A 22420-nucleotide genomic window follows, 5' to 3' on the forward strand; every position below is an offset into this window, starting at 1 on the left:
CGGGGTGGGATGAAAACAGCCTGGAATGTGTGCTCGGTTGAGTGTGTGTGTGCGCGCGTGCGTGTGTGTGCGTGCGTGTGTGTGTGCGTGTGCGCGTGTGTGTGTGTGTGCGTGCGTGTGTGTGTGCGCAAGGCTTTTTTATTTTAATCCTGTCTGTCTTCAATTTTAACTTAAATTTTAGTTGCTCTGCTTTCTATGCAGTGCTAGTTATTCTGTGGCCCTTTGTTCACATTGAGCATGGTACTGTACTATAATTATGTTCATGAAAAAAGTAATAGGAAAAGGATCTAGAAATGCCCTAAAAAACGTGTTTGATCCATTTATGATCATTATGAACACCAGTGGACGAGCCTTAATACCTGATTTTACTGAGCAATAAAGGTTTTAAGCAACCTAAAATTTGCTACTTTTTCTTTCCGGTACAAGCAGTGATATGTTCCTTAATTCGTCAATGGCAAACACAAGTCCTTTTCCCAAACAAAGAGTCGCATGCTAAGATAAAAGGATTCCAAATGCTTCATTGTTCACCTTTGTAAACTGTGTCCTGTTCTTTCATTACTTAATGTCATGCACTAAGCTTGTAGATGTCACATTATTTGTGACACGGATTCAGCCATCTTCACACCGGCCATGCGCACTGAAAGAAATGCTAGTCAGGTCAGAGATTTTCATTCCAAAACCGTAACATTGTGAGATGAACAGAACTGTCCAGCTTGATTATAACGTAGCTTTCTATTGATGGGAACGTTGCTTTGTGCTGTGCCAAACCAAACTGAATAAAGCTATCAGGCACATTTATAAATACATCAGTCTCTCTTGACTTGTGTCAGGGAGCAATTAATTTGGCGATATGACTTCCTTGTGAAGGTAAAAGCTGATATTTATTTTATTTGTCCAGGTGCTGTCCTGTCATGCATTTTCACGAGGTCATACTGCTGTGGAGCTGACACTGGCAGTGGTACAAGCCCGGAACTTCACCCTCGATTGCTCCGTTCTCTGCTACGCATTGTGCCCCAGAAGGCGGCGGCAGCACTCCTGTTCTCAAAAACGGACCTGTCCCAGTACAAGTCAGGAAACATCCTCTGGGCTGTCGTCCAGCATCTCTGATTTCCCAGTCGTAGTTTCTTTTACAGCATATACAGCCAAACAAGTGTAGTTAGCCATCCCTCATTATTCATCATCATGTCGAGCCGGCGGAAGGCTTCCACTCCCTGTATGATCCGACCACAGGAGACCATGGTGGCACTGGATGAGGAGGAGGAGGTACCCTATTATTGTCTGGGCTCTATAATTTCTTGCTGCGAGCAACTTTTACACCTTTCTTGTGATGTTTTGTAGACATTATTTCTTTTAATCTCAATATCCTACCAGTACAAGTAGAGAGAATTTTTTTCTTTTTTTTTTTGTGTTTGTGTCTTTGCTTTAAAAAAAAAAAAAAATATATATATATATATATACACACACACACATATAAATTAATTGGTTCTGGAAGAAATTTCTTAAATACAAAATTATGTAAGTAAAGTTGTGTTTTTCATGTGAATGCCCTTATTCATTCCAAGTGTGTGTGTGTGTGTGTGTGTGTGTCTGTGTGTGTGCGAATACGTTTTGCATTAACTAATGCATTTATTTTCCATAATACACTGATTTGGCAATATTTTGCCATGTTATTTGGAATTGGGAAACGTGTTTTAATCTTCCAGACAACAGAGAACCATACTGAGGAAGATGCTATGGAGACAGATCCATCAGGTGACCTAGACCTGATCGGGAAGACCTCTGACTCCCCAGCAGCACCTGACATCCCAGTGTCCGAGTCATCAGACAGTTCCAAGTCTACACGGAAACAGCAAAGGGGCTATGAGTGCAAGTACTGTACCTTCTCCACTCAGAACCTGAACACATTCAAGGAACACGTGGATGCCAACCACCCCAATGTCATCCTCAACCCGCTGTACCTGTGCGCTGTATGTAACTTCAACACGAAAAAGTTTGACTCTCTGACAGAACACAACGATAGGAATCATCCCGGGGAGAGCAACTTCAAGTTTAAACGCATCAAAATGAACAATCAGACAGTTTTGGAACAGACAATAGAGGGCTGCAGCAGCAATGCAGTCATTTACAATAGTTCCAGTGTCATATCTGGTAAAGCAGAGGGGCAGAGCACTGTTTCCCTCAACAAAACCACTGCAGCCAAGTTGGGGAAACAAAAAGTCCCATCCTCAGATAATAAACGGACGGAGCCTCAGTTATGTAAACTGAATCCCGACTTGACGAAGAAGGCAATCACGGCACTCAATGTCAACGGGACAGTCATCATCCCAGACTCGACTCTTCTCAAAGCAGACGGCCTTTCTCACATCATGCCTTCCCTGCAGCGGCCTGTAAACTACACCCAGGTAGGATGCACCAGAATCAGAGTAGAAAATTTCAATTTTAGGGGGTGGCAACCGTTAATACTCAAAGAGCCATTTGGGCGTTTATGAAGTATAAAACATCGATTTCAAAAGTTGGTATTTGACTGTGCTGCAATTAGCAGGATGATTTGTGTTGTTATGATTCCAGGTGCCGAAGATTGCGATTCCCCTCAACACAACCAAATACAATCCATCGCTGGACGACAACCTGACCCTCATTTCTTCTTTCAACAAGTTCCCATACCCAACACAAGCTGAGCTCTCCTGGCTTACCGCGGTCTCCAAACATCCGGAGGAGCAAATTAAAGTCTGGTTTACAACTCAGAGGCTCAAACAGGGCATTAGCTGGTCACCGGAGGAGGTATAAACGGTCAAATTACTTTTTAATTGTACTTTTTCTTCCCCACACACATTTTTTTCAGCCAACCGTAGACAGTCGTAGTGAAAGACGCTCTGATGGGAGGTAAATGTAATGAATGTATTTATGAATGTAACAGGAAAACATTTTTCCCATACCAGGTAGAGGAAGCAAGAAAGAAGATGTTCAATGGGACAATCTCGTCTGTGCCTCAGACTTTCACTGTTGTAACCCCTCATCTTACCACTCAGTCATCCGCCAACACACCACCAGTAACGAGCGCAGTCTCCAAATGCGTGCAGCCTGCGGCTTCAGTCCTCCAATCCGTCCCTTGTCAGCTGCTGGGACAGACCAGTCTGGTGCTGACTCCCGTTGCCAACGGCTCGACTGTTACATGTGCACCACTAGCACTCACGTTGGCAAACCAGGTGCGCAGAAAAGATATATATTTGACAATCCAAAATAAGAAATAATCCAAAAAATGTTTAGAACCTGATATAATTTGAAATGTCAAAATTAAAAAAATAAATAACATGAGGTCTTTGCCTCCATTTTTTTCCCCCGCTACAGGTTGCTCAGTCGCTCAAACGACCCTTGCCCTCACCCTCAACTGCCTCCGAGAGTAAACGGCCCTCCATCATTCAATCCATATCTACGCCTATTGCCACATCCAAGCTCGCCTTGCCCAAAGTGTTAAATTTCACTGCAGACCCCAACAAAACAGCCGAGCAGCTATCAGTGCTGCGGTCCAGTTACATGCAGTGTCCTTTCCCAGAGGAAGAAGAGGTTGGAATCATGGAATAACCACTGTGAACTGCTATGAATATTGACGGTGATAATCACATGCATCTTGTCATGTGACAGATCTACAGGCTGATAGAGACCACCGGGCTGTCCAGAGGCGAGATTAAGAAGTGGTTCAGTGAACAAAGGCTCCTTAATCTCAAAGGTATTTGGTATCCCACGCCTGAAGTTATGAATTACCTAGGCCAGCAGTTTTTCATCGAACCCTAAAATAGGGGTCACCAACCTTTTTGAAACAGAGAGCTACTTCTTGGGTACTGATGAATGCAAAAGGCTACCGGTTTGATCTACAATGATCTGAAATGTTCTCAAATGATCTTGAATCATATATTATGATAGTTATTATTCAGAATTCTGAGATTTATGTGAAGATACTGATCATGTTCTCCCACTAATTATCGAAAACAGATAAATATCAATATGCAACATTATATTTCTATAGATCCCTGCCAGTGTTTACACTCTCAAAGGATCACTTCAACACCATTCCTTGGAAATCACAATGCCCCATTGCTGTTTACTTGTTTTTTTTGAGAAAGGCATGTGGTCCGAGGGGGGCGGGCTGGCTGGTGCCCACGGGCACCACGTTCGTGACCAACTGCTCAAACGCTACGAAACAACAATGTGCAGTCCTGAAAGAACAGCCTCATAATAATTTTGATCCACTCGTTTGGGACAAGGAGAATATTGTCTCTGTTGTTGCCGTGGAAACACCGTCTACTTTAAAGGAGTATAATATTGGTGGGCCAGCCTGGACACAGACAGAGTTCAGGGAAGGATTTGCTGATGCAATCTAAACAATATCAGATGAGAGATGGATATAATATTTCGACAATCTCAAAACTGTATGATGTAAATTTCACAGGCCATACAGTACTCACATATTTATGAATTTCTCTTCAAGGTCCCATGCCATCAAAATGCATTTATTTTCTTCTGTTTTATGCATAACATAGGTTAAAAATGAATCTGTGACATGGTTTAAGTTTGACATCTCTTCAGTTTGTCGTTGGCGTGCAGTAGCTTTTGAAAGATAAAGGCCTGCAAAATGAGCGCATCTCTATTCGGCGGTGTCTTGACATAGATTTGACTATTTGTATTTAAGTACTCACCCACCAGATTCAAACTCCTGTGACGCTGTGTCGCGACAATCAATCAGTGGCGAGAAAAAATATGCTGCGCCTCGCACAACACTCAACAACAGTAACGGAGAAATGATCGTTGCTGTTTATGGTTCAGAAACTGTTTGTTAAGGTCTGCTACCGATACCGGGAGAGCACCCAAAAACGAGCCAGCTTGGAGAATGATGAGCGAGGATATTGGCGTACCTGGTAAATACTACTTGTTAACAGCGGTTGGTTGGAGTCAATTTTAGTTTGAATCAAGCTAGCATTAGCATTAGTCCCACATTTATACATGTTCACTCAGTCTCGCGTTCAATCACTCACAAGGTCTTTATTAAGAAATTAAAGAAATGGTGTTAGTATCTATGTGGGGAAGCCCCACTTGCTCTCCGGTACATGTGGCACAACACAAGCTAATACGTTTTCAGTGTGTACACTACTTGTGCAGCCATTAAGCACTGAAAATTCTGGCTGCGGAGAAGGCGGGCACGGGTGTGTGCTCACGGAGCCACTACCTCCATCTCCAGGCGAGTCTTGCCAACGAGGCAGCGGGCTCTGTGGGAGGAAGGCCTGGGAGGACAGCTGTCCAGCTGGAGCAAATCTTATTTATAGTTTGAATATTCATGATAAATAGTTTTTTGACCTGATGCTTGAAAAAGGGCAGACTGGTCATTTCCAGCCCAAATTATCTTGCAAACCTGATGAAAGGACATCAAACATTAAAAAAAAAAAGTGCCATGTGAACTCCCAAGATGTCTCATATATGCTACATGGCTGTCAAACTGTTATGAGCAGTAAACGTATCGTACAATAATTTCTCTAGCCTCAAAATTCACAAATGTTCCAATATGTATTTGGCATTTTGAAAAAGTGCAGTTTACGAACACTCCTTTGAATTTAACAGTCAAAAAAGATGTATTATTTAAGAAACTGATGCCTATTTAAATATGTATTTTTCCTTTCTTAATAAATGTTACTCAAAACTAATTGAATTTGTAATCAAATCTGGATATGTGCGAACATGTTTGGTGAACGCAGGTCATGATTTATATAAAAAAACAAAAGAAAACCTTGATGAACCTTTTGCAACTTCAGCTCAACTTCTACTTGTGTTTGCGCTTCATGTGGAATTTCAGCGAGATAAAGAGTGGGATACATTGAGGTCATCTCTGACCTAATATTTCTACTCTTGTTCTATATTTAAATTTCTGGGGAACATAAATAATTTTTTCTCTCTGTCTCATTGAAGGTGTTCATCCACCCCCAGTGTTGGTGAAAGCTGAGGTGACTCCAGTACCTAAAGATGGACCTGTTAGGAAAGCGGTCCCGAGCCACTTCCCCCTGCTGGAGCGAGTGAAAGGGAAGTCCTCGGAGCAACTGAAGGCACTTGAGGAGAGTTTCCAGAGAAGCGGCGCTCCAACAGACGCTGACATTGGTACAAATTTGCTGTCAGATTTTTCGCGTGGGGCAGGGGAAGAGAGTAAATGATTGAATAAACATGATGACTTAGCTACGGGATAAAAACTCTGGTGAGGGGTTGAAAATAAAATACACAGTTTAGATTTTAAAATCCCAAGACTTTTGCCAAACAAACATGACCTTAGGGCAGGGGTGGCCAACCAGTCAGAGACTAAGGGCCAATTTTTTTTTTTTTTATTGTGTTACTGCAAAGAGCTACATCATGCACATGGGCACACATAAACATCACTGCATTCCTGCCACACGCACACACACATGCGCGCGCACACACACACACAAACCTCAGCTCAGCCCCATGTATTATAAATGTCACACACCAAGATGATAATGACAGAAATTGACTCCTACAGTACTAAGACCACAGGCCAGTCATTTTCAACAATGAATATTGTGTGCACTGTCTCACACACACAAACTCTCAGTTCAACCAAGTCCACAAACAAAGACATAATAAAATTTTTCTCTTACTCAGCATGTTGTTTAGCGGCTTAGTGCAGGGACTTCTGGCATTTCTTCTCTTGAACGATCCTCTTCAAATCTGGCTTGTATTCCGTTGTTGCCACTCGAAACAGGCACTGTCTGCATGCGAGCTGCAGTGGTTACTTATTACTTGGATCAGCTTGCGACGAACCTCCAGCGATTGACCCTATCGCGCACCTGCAAGCATGTACACACGCATGCACGCAGACGCCCAACCACGCACACGTGCGCAGATACACGCACACACGCACGCCAAGATGAGCGACAGCCGGAACGTCACCGAACATGAATGAAATCGAAACACACACAGTTCCCCCCCATTTCTTCCTCCCAACCCTCACGGTCGACTTGGGATCAGTCCGCTGGCTCCCGGTCGATCGCGATTGACGTATTGGGCACCCCTGTCTTAAAATCAGACGTAATTCGCTGACTAGCTTAGCGCTTAGCACCGTTGTTTGCGCATGAGCGGTGATTCAGTTGTCATCTGACCGGTCGCCCTGTATGTCAATCAAGTAACGGGATTGATGACAGGCTGACATCGTAAATTCTGCTGTTCACAGCGCCGTTGTTTGAATAGCAGCGCCACCGCGGAGGTGTTTTCAACGCTTGTCATGTGAAAGCCCGGGCGCCGCATTGAACCAGCCAAAGAGCCGCATGCAGCTCGTGAGCCGCGGGTTGGCCACCCCTGCTTTAGAGAACAAATCAGATTTTTTCCAGAGGGAAGCAAGGGCGGGCTGACCATCGTGAATTTGGGGAACATAGTTTCATACTTTTCCTGAATGATCGATGTATTTCCAGGCGGGCCCTGGCTATTGTAGCTGAACCCCCAATCCACCCCCCCTCCTCCCAAGGCATTCCAAGCTTGTAAGAAACTTGTATTTACACACCCCAGACAGCAAGATTATCTCATCCGAAAATCTTATTAGACATAAGATAGTATGACGTTTGACATCATTGGTTGTAAAAGGGCAAAATCGGGACAAAAATAGCCCGATTTTCTTTGTGTGTACTGGGCCTTGGTTACCTATTCTTTCAGATTCACAGTTGAGATTTTCACGACTCTATGGCTAGCCGGCGATCCAGAACAAACTGCACCCACCCAATTCTTGATCTCGTGGGGGCAACCTGGCGCTTTGCCATGAGTGCCCTTCACTGGCGGGCCTGTTTGCGCTGGTGTCGGCAACACGTGCGTTGGAACCTGAACATATGGAGGAATGCTGTGTTTAGAGCAGGGATATGGAATTCCGGTTCCTGGAGAGCCAGATCCTGCCTGTTTTAGATCCCTTCCTACTCCAACACACCTGATTCAAATGAACAGCTAATCAGCAAGCTCTGTAGAGGCCTGAAACCATCATGAACAATTGAATCAGGTGTGCTGGAGTTGGGAGGGGTCTAAAATAGGCAGGATATGGCTCTCAGCAACTGGAGTTTGCTACCCCTGAGTTATGTCCAGATTCTGCCGATGGCAGTTGGATCGTCTGGCCGAATTGTGTGCTGAGAATGCTATTGCACCGACCTAGTAACATCTTTCGGTGGATGGAATGGCCTGACCTCTATTGAACACTTGCGGGATCAGCTTGGGTGTGCTGTTCACAACACAACTCTGTGGCTGACTTAAGACAAAAGCTGGTTGAAGAATGATCAGTGTGTGACCAGTATAAGGTGCTAAGATGCTGAGGATATGTCTGATTAGTGAGGCTTCTGATCATAAACGAAATCAATTCTCAAATGTATAATCTTCAAACATCCAATCCACTGAATGCCAAACATAGACAACAGCAAAATAAGCTGTTTGGCATTGGCAGACAAGATAAAACATTTTTTCCCATGGATACAACCCACATTCTCTGCTCTCCTGCGTTTCCCACAAATAGATGTTCCTTCCAAATATGGTACCTTTTAAAAAGGACATAAACAGGCTTTCCAACGGGAAAAGATAGATTGCTAAAACATTGTTAGAACAAAGAAATAAGCTGCCAAACACAGAGTATTTCCTTATTTTTTGTGCTGTTTATTTGACTGACCATTTTAAGATGAAATTTTATACAGGATTGTGTGTGGGTGTCTGCAAAATGCTGTCTCAGAGATGAAATACCAAAGAGAGAATTTCATGAAAGACTTATGCGCTGGTTATAGTACTGGATAACATTACTGGGATCATCAGATCGCATAGGGATGACATCACTGGCACGTCATTACTGTGTATATGAATGTTCATTCGATATAATGGCATTTTGTGGATATTTAAGAACAGACGGGTGTGAGCATTCATGCTTTTTCCTCACAGTGACTCTCTTGACTCCCAACACACGGAAGAGGTCGCTGAGACAGTAGTGCTGGTGTTTAGTGGTAGCAGCTCACCTGACTCTTCGAACTCCGTTCTGCTCTAGACCAACTGGCCCAGGAGACCAGGCTGTCCAAGACTGAAGTGGACTGCTGGTTTTCTGAGCGCAGGGCCCTGAGGGACAACATGGAGAAGGCCTTGCTCAGCGTGACGTCCAAGACCACAGATGACAAAGGCGACAGGCCAGGAGTGTTGCTCAATGGTTCCTCACATCGCGAGCAGGATGGAAAACTGCTCCAATCATCGGCTCTCCCACCATTCCTCTCTTCTTCATCCTCCTCAAGCTCCCCTCCTGTGCTCGCAGCCTCCTCCCCTCATCCCCCAACCTTGTCTGCCTCTGCATCACCTCCCATCCTAAATTCATCCTCCTCTTCTTCTCCACATCCTCCCATCCTCTCTCTGTCGACAAGCCCCGCTCCCATTCCAAGTGGCTCACTCACTCTTCTGCGAGAGGTAACAATTGATACACTGACTTTGTCAAAACATCACGCCTTGAGCTGTCACAAGGAGATAACATTTCCTTTTTAGATTAACTGCTAATGATAACTGAGTTTTGTTGCTTGTGACAAGAAATACAGGTAGATTATTTGTCAAGTTTTCTTTTTGTTTTTGTTTTTTTACAGGTTATGGTGTGACTAATTAGACGGTGCTTTAATTGTAATAATTATTGGCATTATGTGATGGCATTTGGGTGACAGATCGCAATTATATAACAATAACAACTGCATTATCAAGAGTGACAAAGTTGTGTTGTGAAAACTTTTGTGTCCCGCATAATTACAGGCAATCACGCATAACACATGCTCAGGTCAGCAATAAAACAATGGTTGCGGAAGACACACTCACACATTCACTAACAGCAGGTTCTTGTTCTTGTCTAACTTGAAGTAATGGGTAGAGTGTCTCATGCGGGTTCTTTGTAGAGCCTGTCTGATATTAACATTTAAAGGGGAAGCCAACCCGAAAATGTTCTTTACGAAATGTTCAATGTGCCCCTAACCCTTAGGCATTCTGACTAAAATCGCGAAATATAGAACATGACTTAAGCAGCAAAATCCACCTGTTTTTACACATCTCACGGGCGGCCATTTTGCCACTTGCTGTCGACTGAAAATGACATCACAGTTGCTCAGGTAATGACCAATCACCAGCCACCTGTTTTCTGAAGCGGAGCCAGGATTGTTGATTGCCTGAGCCCTGAGCAACTGTGATGCCATTTTCAGTCAACAGCAAAATGGCCGCCCCCTGATATGGATAAAAACGGGTCCATTGGTGTCGCACCTTCACTATGTCACAGTATAACATTTCTCTTGTCCCAGAGCTTGGGACACTGAGACACTGCATTATTAACCTTGTCCTTCATGTTCTCTCTGCTGTTTTCGTTATGCAGTACATCTCTGGCAATATCGGCCAAAATCGTTCCCCCAACATCTTTCCTATTGGATGTGCCAAGTTGTTGTCACAGCGCACTGCGGCCCAAATTGGACATTTTTTCAATTAAAGTGTGTCAGCACCGGCAGGCACTGACCCCTAAGCGCAATGTGAAAAGACCTTTAAAACTGGTTGCTATTATTTCACTCTTTAGCCACATTGTCCTGGTGGTAGATTTAATTCTGCCACCTGCTGGTTATTTGCATGTACAAGAGTACAGTTTTGTGAGAGCGCAGCACAGATTTATTCTAGATATCGTTGAGGAGTAAATAAAATAAAATATGGTAGCTTTCTTGTATGTAATATTTTGCTTTTGCTCCTCTGACATGTCTTGGCAGATGTTCTGTCGGACCCAGTGGCCAACACCTGAGGAGTACAGTCAGCTGGAAGCGCAAACAAGCATGGGCCGCACTGACATTGTCCGCTGGTTTAAGGAACATCGCTCGGCCTTGAAGAATGGTGAGATCCTGGCCTGGTTGGAAGCTTACCAAAGCCAAAAAGATCAGCAGAAATCTGGACAAGAGCTGAACGGAGAAAATTTTGACAAACAACACCACGGTGTATCACTGGAAGGAAAAGGTATGTTACTCTGATCATTTTGTAACGCTTTGTTGAGTTTTCACGTTTAACCCCACAAATTTTTGTGTAGTTGAGGAAGTTGGCGAGAAGAAAACAGCGGCAGCATCTTTGGAGAACTCCAAGGTGCCTAATTCAGACACAGTACAGTGGTTGACTGAAAAACTAACTCACAGTGTGTCGGACCTGAGCCAGGCTAGGCTGGACCAGACAAACTCTAGCATTGCTGAAAAGGGGAGGTGGGTGTCTTATGTTTCAAAAAAAAAAAAATCCCTAATGCCTAAAGTAGTCTCTAAATTCACACGATTCAAATGACCTCCACTTGCAAATATCAATATTTCTTCCTGAATAAATAATACTGCTCTTTCTTAGTTGGCACTATTTGTATCTAAAGTTCTGTCTATGGATGTACGAGGTCATACAGTATTTATTATTGAATAATCTTAGTTTCATGCACATTAAATATCCCAGAACTTACAAAGCATCATGCGCCTGGCTGTGTTGAAAATGCTGCCTTATGTTTTTGGTAGGTGGATTCAAGTGACTGTTGCTGTGGACAAAGAGAGTGAGGGAGGATTACAAAGACAGCGACTGGCAGCAGATACTGATGTTTTGACCATGGAGCAACCTGGGAGGGTCACTGGCTGATGGTCAGTAAATTGGCATTATTATACATTTCTAAATTGACTTGAAAAACCAAACAAAGTTTGGGAAATTTGTGTTGGGTAGATTATTGTTTTGTTTTCCACAATATTTTTTCCAATAAATGCCAAATTTGGTTTCCTTTCACGGGCAAAAAACATACATTTGTTGGATGAACAGCGTTACAGAGTATTAGCGTTGTGTCCAAACAGCTTCTTTTGCCACCACTGATGGGTAATGGATTACTAATGGTATATTGGATGATTCAAGTCACATACATAAGGAGGAGGAAATATAACATATTGGCATTTTTTTACAAAATGAAAATAAACAGCCATTCCAATATCATACACATACATGCACATAATTGTTAGTACCACTCTGTTAATGAAAGCAAAAAAATCAACCAAACAAAACAAAACCCCAGTGGTCACAGAAATAAAGTAATTACCGGTAATAAAGATGCAATGAAAATTAACAAGTGAAAATCAGGCATTGCTTTCGAATTGCAGTTGAAAAGTATTGTATTAAAAAAAAAATAATAATAATAATGAAATGGGAATTCAAAAGCAATGCCTGCATTGTGGGTTTATCTTTCATTGATAGAGGAGTACCCACAATTATGCCCATGTGTATAACATGACTAAGAAGCATTTATTGCAGTAATATTACCTCCCCCACAAAAATGTATTTTCCGTTTATGCACATTCATTTGTTGTAGTAAAAACAATGGAGAGAAGAACCACAGATACTCTTCAACAATTTCCCAAAAGATCTTGGCCAGATTCTACATGGTTAGAATAGCCTTATTCCTATAATATTCATTTTGGGCCAAGTTCCCAAAGAACCTAAAACAAAGCAGTTTTGAGTTTAATGATTTAATATGTAACATCATGTATCATATTTTATGACTGCTGATCTTGCAATTTGTTAGCACCAATAGCACATCTGGAGACATACAGTACAGTACCTTACTAACTATAATCGGCATATATGCACTGTAATTATGATGCAATCATGATGATGTATGATGTCATCTACCCCCCCGCCTCCCCAAAAACACTTTTCATCCCAGTTACAAGTTTAGCCCTCTTTATTGTGTGTGTGGTTTGTGACGAGAGGATAACGCAAATTACATTTGCGGTGCGTACCTAGCAGTCCTCGCGACAGATCACCTTTTATTTGTAAATGTTATTTCAGATGAATCGGTCCTTTGGTGAGTATGTTCCAAACAGTGTACACCTGTTCCTGCTTTCTTCCATGCTGCCTGCTTTCGAACTGGCCGCGTTTGGAAGACACGTCATAGCATTTTCCCCCGCCTCCGGTTTGCTGGCAATGACTAAATGAGTGGAGTCAGGCGGCCTATATGAGCTCGACCAATTGTGGCAATTTAGTCACATGTTGGGCTCGGGGCTCAAATAAATAACCAGGCCGATGGCATATCTTTGCAGTAGACAAATAATCACCAATTTTAATGAACGTATGTGTAATCTGATTGCGTCTTTTTTTTTTTTTTTTTTTACTGTAACGGAATACGGTCACCGTATTGTCCGCAACATAAGGCGCACCTAAAAGCATTCAAATTTCTCAAAAGCTGACAGTGTGCCTTTATAATCTGATGCGTCTTATATATGATCAATATCCTGATTTCTTGGACGTAGTATTTTAAATGTTCCATAAAGTGCTTCGTTACAGTTGCAGCGGTTGTGAAAGCTCAAAATAAAGCTGTATTGTATTGTATTCCCTTTAACTAGCTCCATCTAGTGGATGCATAACACAACCGCAGCCACTATTGTAGCTTCTGTTTTATGCGCCGTATAATGCGGTGCGCGCCCTATATATGAAAAGACTCAAAATGTTTGAGTAACCCGTGGGGGGGGGGTTGGAGTTCCTAAAAGTCACCTAATTCTTGTTGCAGAAGTACACAACTGCATGCACTATGTTATGCCGCTTCACGAGTTTTTAAACAAGAAGTGACTGCTGCCATCTTGGCTGCAGCGTTTTCCTACTTTTCACCAGATTTTACACAGAGAGGACTTCATCCTTGGACGGCCAGCAACAGAAATAACTGTTTGTGATTGGCTCTGGCCCTGAATGGTGGACTGCGTCTTTACAATGCCGCAGCTGCACTCTCATCCACCCAGGAACTTATTTGTGTGAAATTAACTGCAATTGGTCCTTTAAATGGACAGTTTGATGCCATGGCGTGATGTGAGTAGCATGATGCCATCATTAGCATGTGCGTGCACATAACACACACACACACACACACACACACACATACACACACACACACATATACACACACCATGCAATTATTGGAGGGAGGCGGCACTGCCATTTCAGTTAATGATGAGATGTTGCCTCTGGTGTCAGTGTTTCAGTGACAATCACTGTTGAAGAGGACATTTGTTCTACCGGTACATATTTTTCTGGCAATTCACTGTTCAACCTGCCACATTTGGTTCTTTGGCTTCATGCCTCAAATGTTATTAAATCTCAACGTGACCGACCGTTGACTGTAGATAATGATGTCAAGAAAACAATAGCTGTAATTGCTATTAGCGGGACCTGGGAAGTGACTTGGCTTAATTGTGAATTTAGGATGAATAATGGATCCAAATTACCATACAGCGAGTCTTTTGATGGTGATTAAATACACACATTTCCTTGTTGGCATACAGGCTCACTTCCTTTTTTGTCTCATTTCTGTTCTAGATGATGTGAATCCACACTCAAGTGTCACAAAGAAGTTCACGTACAAGATGCCAAAAGTGGAAGCAATGTTGTATCGCCGTGCCGATAGTGGTCACGAAGCAGATTGGATGTCTGCATGCGTGTCACCCGACATGTGGTGCAGATGCTCATGTAGAGGAGTGCCAAAGCTGGACTATTTTTTTTTTTTAGATGTATCCTTGTAAATATTTTTCTGTATTGCTTAAAAAAAAAGTTTGTACAGTTTTCTTGGAAGGGCATGTTTTACTTTTTTTTAGATTTCTGCCCAGGACATAGAATGTTTGTGTTCTTTAAAGCTCAACATGTAAAATAGCTGTTTATTTGCTGAAAATCAATCCTATTTTGGAGGAAAAATGAACCTGCTTTCTGCTCAGTATGATTTTTTTTTTTTTTTATGGAACTTACATTACTATAAGGCTTTCTTGTGCTCGGACACTTCATCTCCAGCTCGAAATTTCCTCTTGCTGCGTCAGCCCTTTCTAAAAGGAGTCACTGACAATGTTCTTGAAGAGAAGTGAGAGGGAATGGATTGCGGGAGTTCAATTTTGGCCTCGCTGCTGGCGACGAAGCCACACGCTTGCCACAAAGAGCCACATGTGCAGACCAAGACAAACTGCATTAGGCCAATGAATGATAGAATGCACTAACTTGTATCTTTTTGGATCAGCTGGTGTGCTCCTGCATCAGTACCCGAGGCAATAACAGTGCAGAATGTTCTTTCTGTCCTATTAATGTTGAAACATATAGTCTGTCTGATCACACCATGCTGCCTTTTCAGGTCTTTTCCACATCAACCGATGGTTCATTATGATGGAAATACAACACTTGGGACTATTTTTGACTGAACGTACGTCGGGGAGCTACATGAATAGCGATTAAACGACTAAAGCCGTTTCAAGTGTGAATCTTGTTCAGCTGTGAATTGTGAACATGTTTCGTCCGCTTTCGCCTTTCCCTGTTTTGTCTTCTCAACTGACAGTGTGTGGGGGAGGGAGGGGTTAGTTAATTCTGGTTGTTCGTGTAAAATCAGTTCTAACAAATTCAAATGGCAACTTCTTTTAAATGTAAGATCAAATCTGCATTGACTGCCTTAGAATCAATTTTTTTTTTTTAACTTGTACTCAAGTTTCAAAGGGATGATGTATTTTGTCTTACTGCATCCTCACGCATCATTTCTGCAAGCACTGCTAGAGATTCAACTGTCACTTCTGTATGATAACGCTGGTTTGAAAAGCAGAAAACATGTTTTCCGCTGCTTAAGTTTCATGTTCAAGCGTCTGAGCATATTCTGGCTTGTGGTTTGCTTCAAAGAAATACTGCCTGCATTTTCATTTTCTACTTTAAATCTGCTCTAACAGAATCAATACGCAATACTGGTCTTGATCTTAATGCATTAAAACTTGAGAGATTGATTTCCATGTCTGGTTACGCAACAACAATTTTATGAGACATGACTGAGATTTCTTGTATGGTACTGGTCCTGGTTATGAATCTGAGCTTGGGCCCTGTATACGATTTCTCCGGGTATTTCAGCTTCCACCCCCCACATTCAAATTCTTGCTTGTTTGGTTCATTGAAGACTACAGTTGTGAGTGGTTATTTATCTCGATAACTCACAATGCATCGGGGATATTTGGCTTCCGGGTGATATTCTAGGATGAACTCAAAATATGCCATTTACTTTACACGTAAACTGAATTTAACCTGCCCTAATATTTAGATCTTTCACTACTTTTTGCACAACTTGCAATTCTCTAGAACAGGGGTGCCCATTACGTCGATCGCGATCGATCGGTAGCTCGCGGACTGGTCCCAAGTCGGTTGCGAGGGGTGTAGAGGAGAAAAAAAAACATCCAACCATTTGTGTGTCTTTGTGCATGTTAGTAATATATTTTTGTGTTAATGTACACTGCGCCCTAACCATCCTATCAGTCTAATTTTCACAAAAAGTATTTAAAAAATAAAATAAAGCAGGTAAATCTTTAACCTGCGGTGGCGCGTGACCAGCGCCACCGGGAGTTGTTAGCGCTCAGCAGTCTGCAATTGCAGCTTGTGATCGGAGCTGTTGCGCTATATCTTTTATCGTTATCATTATTCTCATTCAGAGATTGTTTCGTGTACAATTCACCGAGGGCACGGTCAAAGAATAGGAATCTGGAGGGCAGAGGGAAGCATTTTCAAACGGTATGCGTGAGCTATGATCGTTAACAGGCTGCCAAAGTGCCTCACATGCCTCAGTGTCAGGCTGTTCCTCACCATGGCGTGTGCGGTAACGGGTCGAGCGCATGAGGTTGGTTGATCGAAAAGTAGATCTTCGGTCAAAAAAAGTCTGGGCACCCCTGCTCTAGAACTACACTAGGAGCTTTAATGCCGCGATTCTGGGAGACCTTTATTCCATGAGTCGACTGATATTTGATGGTTTAATTAGAATCTGTACAGTTGTCTTCATCAGGCTGTTCACATTTTGACATACAGTAATGAGACCAAGACACCCCAACATTTGATGGTACCTCGCTATTGTAAGGCTATAAATGGGATCTTCTCAGAGGGGAAGTAGCCACTCTGCTTAAAGCAGGGGTTTCGAACTCCATTTGTGTGGGGGTCATTGGAGATAGTCTGCATGTGTCTGGGCTGTATCAACTATTCAACAAAAGAGGTTAATGCACTCCCAAAAAAAAAAAAAGGCAGTCTTTGCAATCTTCATTTATAATGGTTCTTCAGACCCTGAACAAGATTGGGTCTCTAATCTCCCTAATATTTCACTTACCGGTACTTCTCAGCATCAGTAGTTGAGTAATGTCTGATTTCTTCAGCACAGCAACTTTCTCTGTGCATTCAAGACATGTCGGGTTGCCCATGTTCAACAACAACAAAAAAAATCCGTCTCCAGTTCTTCTTGCAGTTGTCAGTTCTCGTTGCCAACCATTCACCTTACAGCATATTTTTTTAAAAGACGCGAGTTGGAATCAGAATTCCGTTTTGCGAAAGCTGTCATGCGCCTGAGGTATGGTAGCCCGCCCATAAGTGATAAATAGTAGTGAATGGCAAATAACACACTCAGACTACATTCTTTTTTCGGGAAACTGTTGTATTTACAAAAACAAAAATGACTTGTGATAAGAAGTATGTACTACCGATACCCACAACAATACTTGTGGGTGGCCACAAGCATTCACCCACCAGCATTTTGACAATTCCAAAGTCCGATGATATGCTCACTGAGAGGCTGGAGAAGATCATGAAGAACCTAAATCAGATAACTATGGGATGTTTCGCATCTCTCAACCCGACCATCTGCTGTCAAAGGGTGAAATAAGGCAGTAAAATACACAGTAAGAGAAGGGGAGTTGGATAATCACATACAAAAAGAAAATCTTTTTCATCTTTAAAAGTCATCAAGACAGCAACCGCACTTATGGCTTTAAAATACTTGCCAATTTTACTTTTCACTCATCAGACTTAAATGAACTAATTTGGAGTTCCTCAAACAGAAGAAAGTGAAGAAGCAAATATTTAGACCCAAGTGCAGAAGCTGAAAGGGGGTGATGGGTTGCGCTTGTCATTGCTCATTAATCCCCCAAACGGAAGCCTTGGCCCCAGTTGTGACGTCCGCCGCCGCCGCCGCCACCACCGCCTCCTCCCGATTGCTCCTGGGGCGCTGGTCTCCTCGCGGGAGGGGCGCCGAAGCCTGACACTCCTCCTCTCCTGGTCGGGAGGAGCTGATACCTGCCGAGCACGATTACAATTATTAAAAAGGCAAATTTCGGAAGTATCAGACCACCATTGATACACACAGACCAGCCATAAGATTTGGGCTACTTGCAAAATATAAACAAGTTCAATACAGGAGCAGAATCAAATCTCTCTTTCCAACGACAATCTTCAGTTTAGAGTGATGTCTGAAGGAAATGAATCTCATATTTAAATGATTGTGGTTGCAGTTGTGTAGAACTGTAAATCTTAATCTTGAGAGCTGACTCAGACATATACAGTATGTATAATATGGCTCTCAGTGAAATAAATTTCCAAATATTTTGCTTTCATGGCTCTCTTAGTCAAAAAGGTTCCCAATCCCTGCATTATGCAATGCATATTGACTTGCGCATACTCCGTGGCATAATATATATATATATTTTTTTTTTAACTTGTGGAAGTCAATACCCTGTGGCAATATGTGGAACCAAATTTGTAAATGCGTTCAAAGATATTTGCCGGTAAAAAATTTTGATTCCAACACTGGCAGTGCCGCACTTCCAATGTTGTTCTACTAATAACAGCACTCACAAGAACTGTGGCGTAGAAAGGAAGGAGCGTCCTCCGAGGTCCATGGGATATTTGAACATGAGAAAGAAGTAGAGGTGACCCACCAGGTTCCCAATGAGCTCATTCACAAACCTGCGCCCAAATGAGCACAGGCATGTCAGTGTGTGTTGCAGAAAGAACAAATAACAGGAGGGACGGAAATGAAGATGCGGTGAACAAAGAGATTACTCACGAGCCTCCAATGATGAAGTTGAAGATCAAGATGACCCAAGGCAGATAATGTGCCTAGACAGAGCATACACTGACAATGAATACCTTGGATAGGGAGATGCTGAACGCCATGAACAAGGCTGTTCATAAATAAATACACTGATGTGGTGTTGGTGTTACAACATGTTACCTTGAATCTTGTTCCAAACCAGAAAGACACAATCATGTCTTTATTGAACTGAGCCCAGATGTACAGTACAGACATGATCAACGGGATCATCAGCAGCTAGAAACAAAAACACTCTTTAAGCATCCGGGCAAACATCATTGACATTATTTTCTGCAAACACTGAGCAGCATGAGTTTATTCCACTTGTGGCCTGGCAACTGCATAGCTAGCTGTTGTGTCAAACTAAAGTGGATATTAAACAATAAAAATACAAAATTTAAGTCAATGCACGCTTGCTTAAATCTCATGCTTTTGTGATTTAAAAAAAAAAAAAGAGAGCAACCACAAATCGTTTCAAAACGTCACACACAGGCGCCGCACAAGCCGACACGCAGCCAAATAAAGAAAACAGCAAACACACGCGTGCAGCGTGGTGATTGGTGAAATAAAAACAATATGGGACACATCACTGAGGTCTGTGGGAATGAAAGGTTTCCAACTCTGCCGTATTTTTTTATTTTTTCTGTATTTGGCTGCGTGTCACGTGTGCAGCACCTGTGTGTGACATAATACGAGTCAAACTGTTCGACACTATTTGGCGATCGCCGACGGCTCAAACGGATTGGGCCGGCCTGAAATACTGATGGCAGCTCACTGACGATGCCCACCTCTGGTAAGTCATAAGTGGATGTGTGTCTGTTGCATCGCGACCGTAATTCCCCTGGTACAGGTCTTTTAAAAAAAAAGTTTACTCTGTATTAACTGTAATTTTGACACCCCAAGTTTGTATGCATTGTAAACATTGTGTGGCATGGACGTGTTTTCCTCCAAATATTTGATTCATTTATAACATTTCAAGGTTATGAATGGCACACTATGAGCTAATGTGCGTTGAGGGATAAGAAATCCGCCCCGAATTTTACCGCCCCGTACAAATCTTTTTATACTTTAGTATAACACCAGCGTAGGATAGTGACGCGTCGCTTTCTGACATAAGTACAAATTCAAGTTTAATAATCGGGCTTTTAAAATGCTTACCTGCATGTCCATAAGCAGCCCAGTTATCTACAACCAGAGTCAAGGACAACAACCACAGGGCTCACTTTGGTCACAGCTGGAGACGTGTGGGAAGGGGGGCGAAGTTACTCGCAAACCCATCACAACAGCTCACTTTTACATGCGTCTATTCCCCTACTTCTCATTTGGCAGAGTAGCTGAATCCTACATTATCTCTTGGAAACAGTCAAAACACATACAATGCTTTTAGAGTTTAAAAAAAACACTAGTATGACTGCATCGAGCTTTTTAGAACTTTCACTACACGTGAAGTTAAAAAAAGACTTAAAGAGTGAAGGAAAGGATACAACAATGCAGATCCAGTTGAAGAGGAGCATAAAAACGTAGTCAGCCGGTCGCCCATCGAACGCTCCTTAAAAACCCAACGAAATAAGATGCATGAGACACAAAAACTGTATCTGTGTGCGAGTGGAGGTAAGCCATCTCACCTGTCTCTAACCGAGTCGAGTAATTGTAGAGGAAATATAAGTTGACGAGGAACAGGAAGCCGGTGTTGGGGTACACTGGGAAATACAGGGTGGCTGTGACTGGTCTCCACAGCTAAAAACAGAGCAGGTGAATCTAATAGAAACATAGTCCAACGACAAATAAACTGCTTTGACAGTACACAATCTCAAAGAAAGTACTCCCCGCATCATATCCTCTGGATAAGTGCTACTGCAAAAACGCCAAGCTATAGCGAGCAGTAATAAAGACTATACACTGGAAATATTATTTAGTCTATTATTAGCCACAAAGGTTGCATTCATTGCAATGTAACACTGCATATTAAGACCTTAAGGCCAGTGAAAAGAAACAACGCAATATGGTTAAAATTTGTAGAACTAAACACGTTCACAATTCATCTGCTGGGATAATACAGTATGTCATGGCACATTGGTGTGCGTGACATCATCATATGTGCTGCAGGAAATTGTCCTTCTTGGCTTAATTGGTCCAAACTAGTTATGTGCTTCATGAAATGTGTTGTTCATCTGTCAATATTAGCAAGGTAGGGTAACATGAGCAATAAAATCGCAATTAGCCTGTTCAGTGACGTTTTTGATTAATGGTCTAACTGTTATTTATCCGATTGGAGACTATTACTGAGCTCCAATCGGTCTGAGAAATACTACATTTTGATCCGTTTTTGTTCTTATCTGTTGAAATAAATCAACCGTGATTTTCAGTACAAGGCGATTTTGAATTTAAACGAAATATCTGTTTTGTATTTTTGTACACACAATGTATCTGTAGAAATAACTTACATTTTCAAATTTTATGTTACGTTTCTATGCCTTTTTCTTTCTTTCAGTGAACCCGGAAGTCTTAAATTAGCTCCACGTTTCAAGCGACGATTGGCTGGCTCTTGGTTCGGCCTGTTGAGTCAGCCAAGCTAGCCACCTGCTAATAACGCCCCAACAATTTTCGTAAACACAAACATTCGCTTGGATCGCTCGATACAACCCCAACAAACACTTACGTGAAATCTCTTTAAGAACAAATCTGGCCTCAGTACAAGGTTCCTGGGATCAATCAACCCTAGTTTCCCTATGAGGGGAACAGCAATCGAGGCAGCAAACCAGCCCCTGGTAATGAGGGGAATGCTTTTGAACCAGTCCCCGATGTCTGACATCTTCCATATAATTATTTCAGCGTGCTAAGCATGAAGTTCAAAGCCCGATTAGAAGTTTAATGAATTATCAAGATTGCGCCAGCGCCCACAAGTCTTTGGTGAGTATCACTTCAAAAGTTTACATGACGTGGCTAATCACAAGCGGCTAGCTCTGCTTGTCGGTACCCAGTGTGATCACTCACGGCATCCTCATCCGGTCAAGTTTTTCAAAATACATTGTGAATGGTTTGACGTCAACCATTTAATGTAAAAACAAGACCAACTTATTTAATCGTCCATCTACTATATTTAAAATAACATGGCATTTAATGCTCATATCAACGCAAATACGCAATATGACCGCAATACACAAATTAAAAGAAAATTACAATGGAATTTATGCATGTCCAGGCGTTTTAGATGTACTGTGTACACTGTATTTGTTATGGAATATGAACTGAACCACTCGCACCGTCCGCTTGCTTGTAAATGCTTTTATTTTGAAGATATACTAATGAGCAAAAGCTAGTGCATTTGTTTTTAATTATAATTTTTCAGCCAAAGATATTTTCACATGTCCAATTTGGATTGTTAAGAAACAAAAAACATTGTGCCTAAATAATTATTTTGAAATATTTAATAAAATAGTTCACGATCACGGAAATGCCGGGTGAGGGGTTGGCCTATAAAAACACATCTCCCATGGTGCATCT

General features: G+C 42.2%; 2 protein-coding genes across 5 annotated transcripts in view; one reads left to right on the forward strand and one right to left on the reverse strand.

The window, feature by feature from the left end:
- The window catches only part of zhx2a (zinc fingers and homeoboxes 2a), a 43021-nt gene extending 27215 nt beyond the window's left edge, over positions 1-15806 (forward strand). For both annotated transcript variants that reach the window (XM_019893078.1, XM_019893080.1), the window contains 12 exons: positions 899-1263; positions 1704-2402; positions 2569-2781; positions 2940-3206; positions 3349-3564; positions 3643-3727; positions 5956-6141; positions 9056-9462; positions 10779-11019; positions 11090-11255; positions 11547-11666; positions 14377-15806. In XM_019893078.1, coding sequence (XP_019748637.1) covers positions 1183-1263; positions 1704-2402; positions 2569-2781; positions 2940-3206; positions 3349-3564; positions 3643-3727; positions 5956-6141; positions 9056-9462; positions 10779-11019; positions 11090-11255; positions 11547-11664 — 2679 coding nt within the window. In that variant the 5' untranslated portion in view covers positions 899-1182 and the 3' untranslated portion in view covers positions 11665-11666; positions 14377-15806. The remainder of the gene's footprint in view (positions 1-898; positions 1264-1703; positions 2403-2568; positions 2782-2939; positions 3207-3348; positions 3565-3642; positions 3728-5955; positions 6142-9055; positions 9463-10778; positions 11020-11089; positions 11256-11546; positions 11667-14376) is intronic.
- Positions 15807-17464: 1658 nt separating this feature from the next.
- Positions 17465-21921, reverse strand: derl1 (derlin 1). Of its 3 annotated transcripts, none has more exons than XM_019893090.1 (8): positions 21576-21921; positions 20542-20653; positions 20401-20465; positions 20075-20101; positions 19058-19153; positions 18890-18942; positions 18679-18789; positions 17465-18120 (listed from the first exon to the last, which is right to left on the reverse strand). In XM_019893090.1, exons 1-8 carry the CDS (start codon positions 21726-21728, stop codon positions 17964-17966), a joined length of 774 nt encoding a protein of 257 aa, XP_019748649.1. In that variant the 5' UTR covers positions 21729-21921; the 3' UTR covers positions 17465-17963. The 3 variants fall into 3 exon arrangements, with proteins under 3 accessions (XP_019748649.1, XP_019748651.1, XP_019748652.1); XM_019893092.1 differs by having other exon boundaries at positions 20542-20674; positions 21576-21684; XM_019893093.1 differs by having other exon boundaries at positions 20542-20616; positions 21576-21683.
- Positions 21922-22420: the final 499 nt, after the last annotated feature.

Source organism: Hippocampus comes, unplaced genomic scaffold (genome assembly GCF_001891065.2).
Source record: "Hippocampus comes isolate QL1 unplaced genomic scaffold, H_comes_QL1_v1.1 scaffold94, whole genome shotgun sequence".
Classification (NCBI taxonomy): Eukaryota; Metazoa; Chordata; class Actinopteri; order Syngnathiformes; family Syngnathidae; genus Hippocampus; species Hippocampus comes.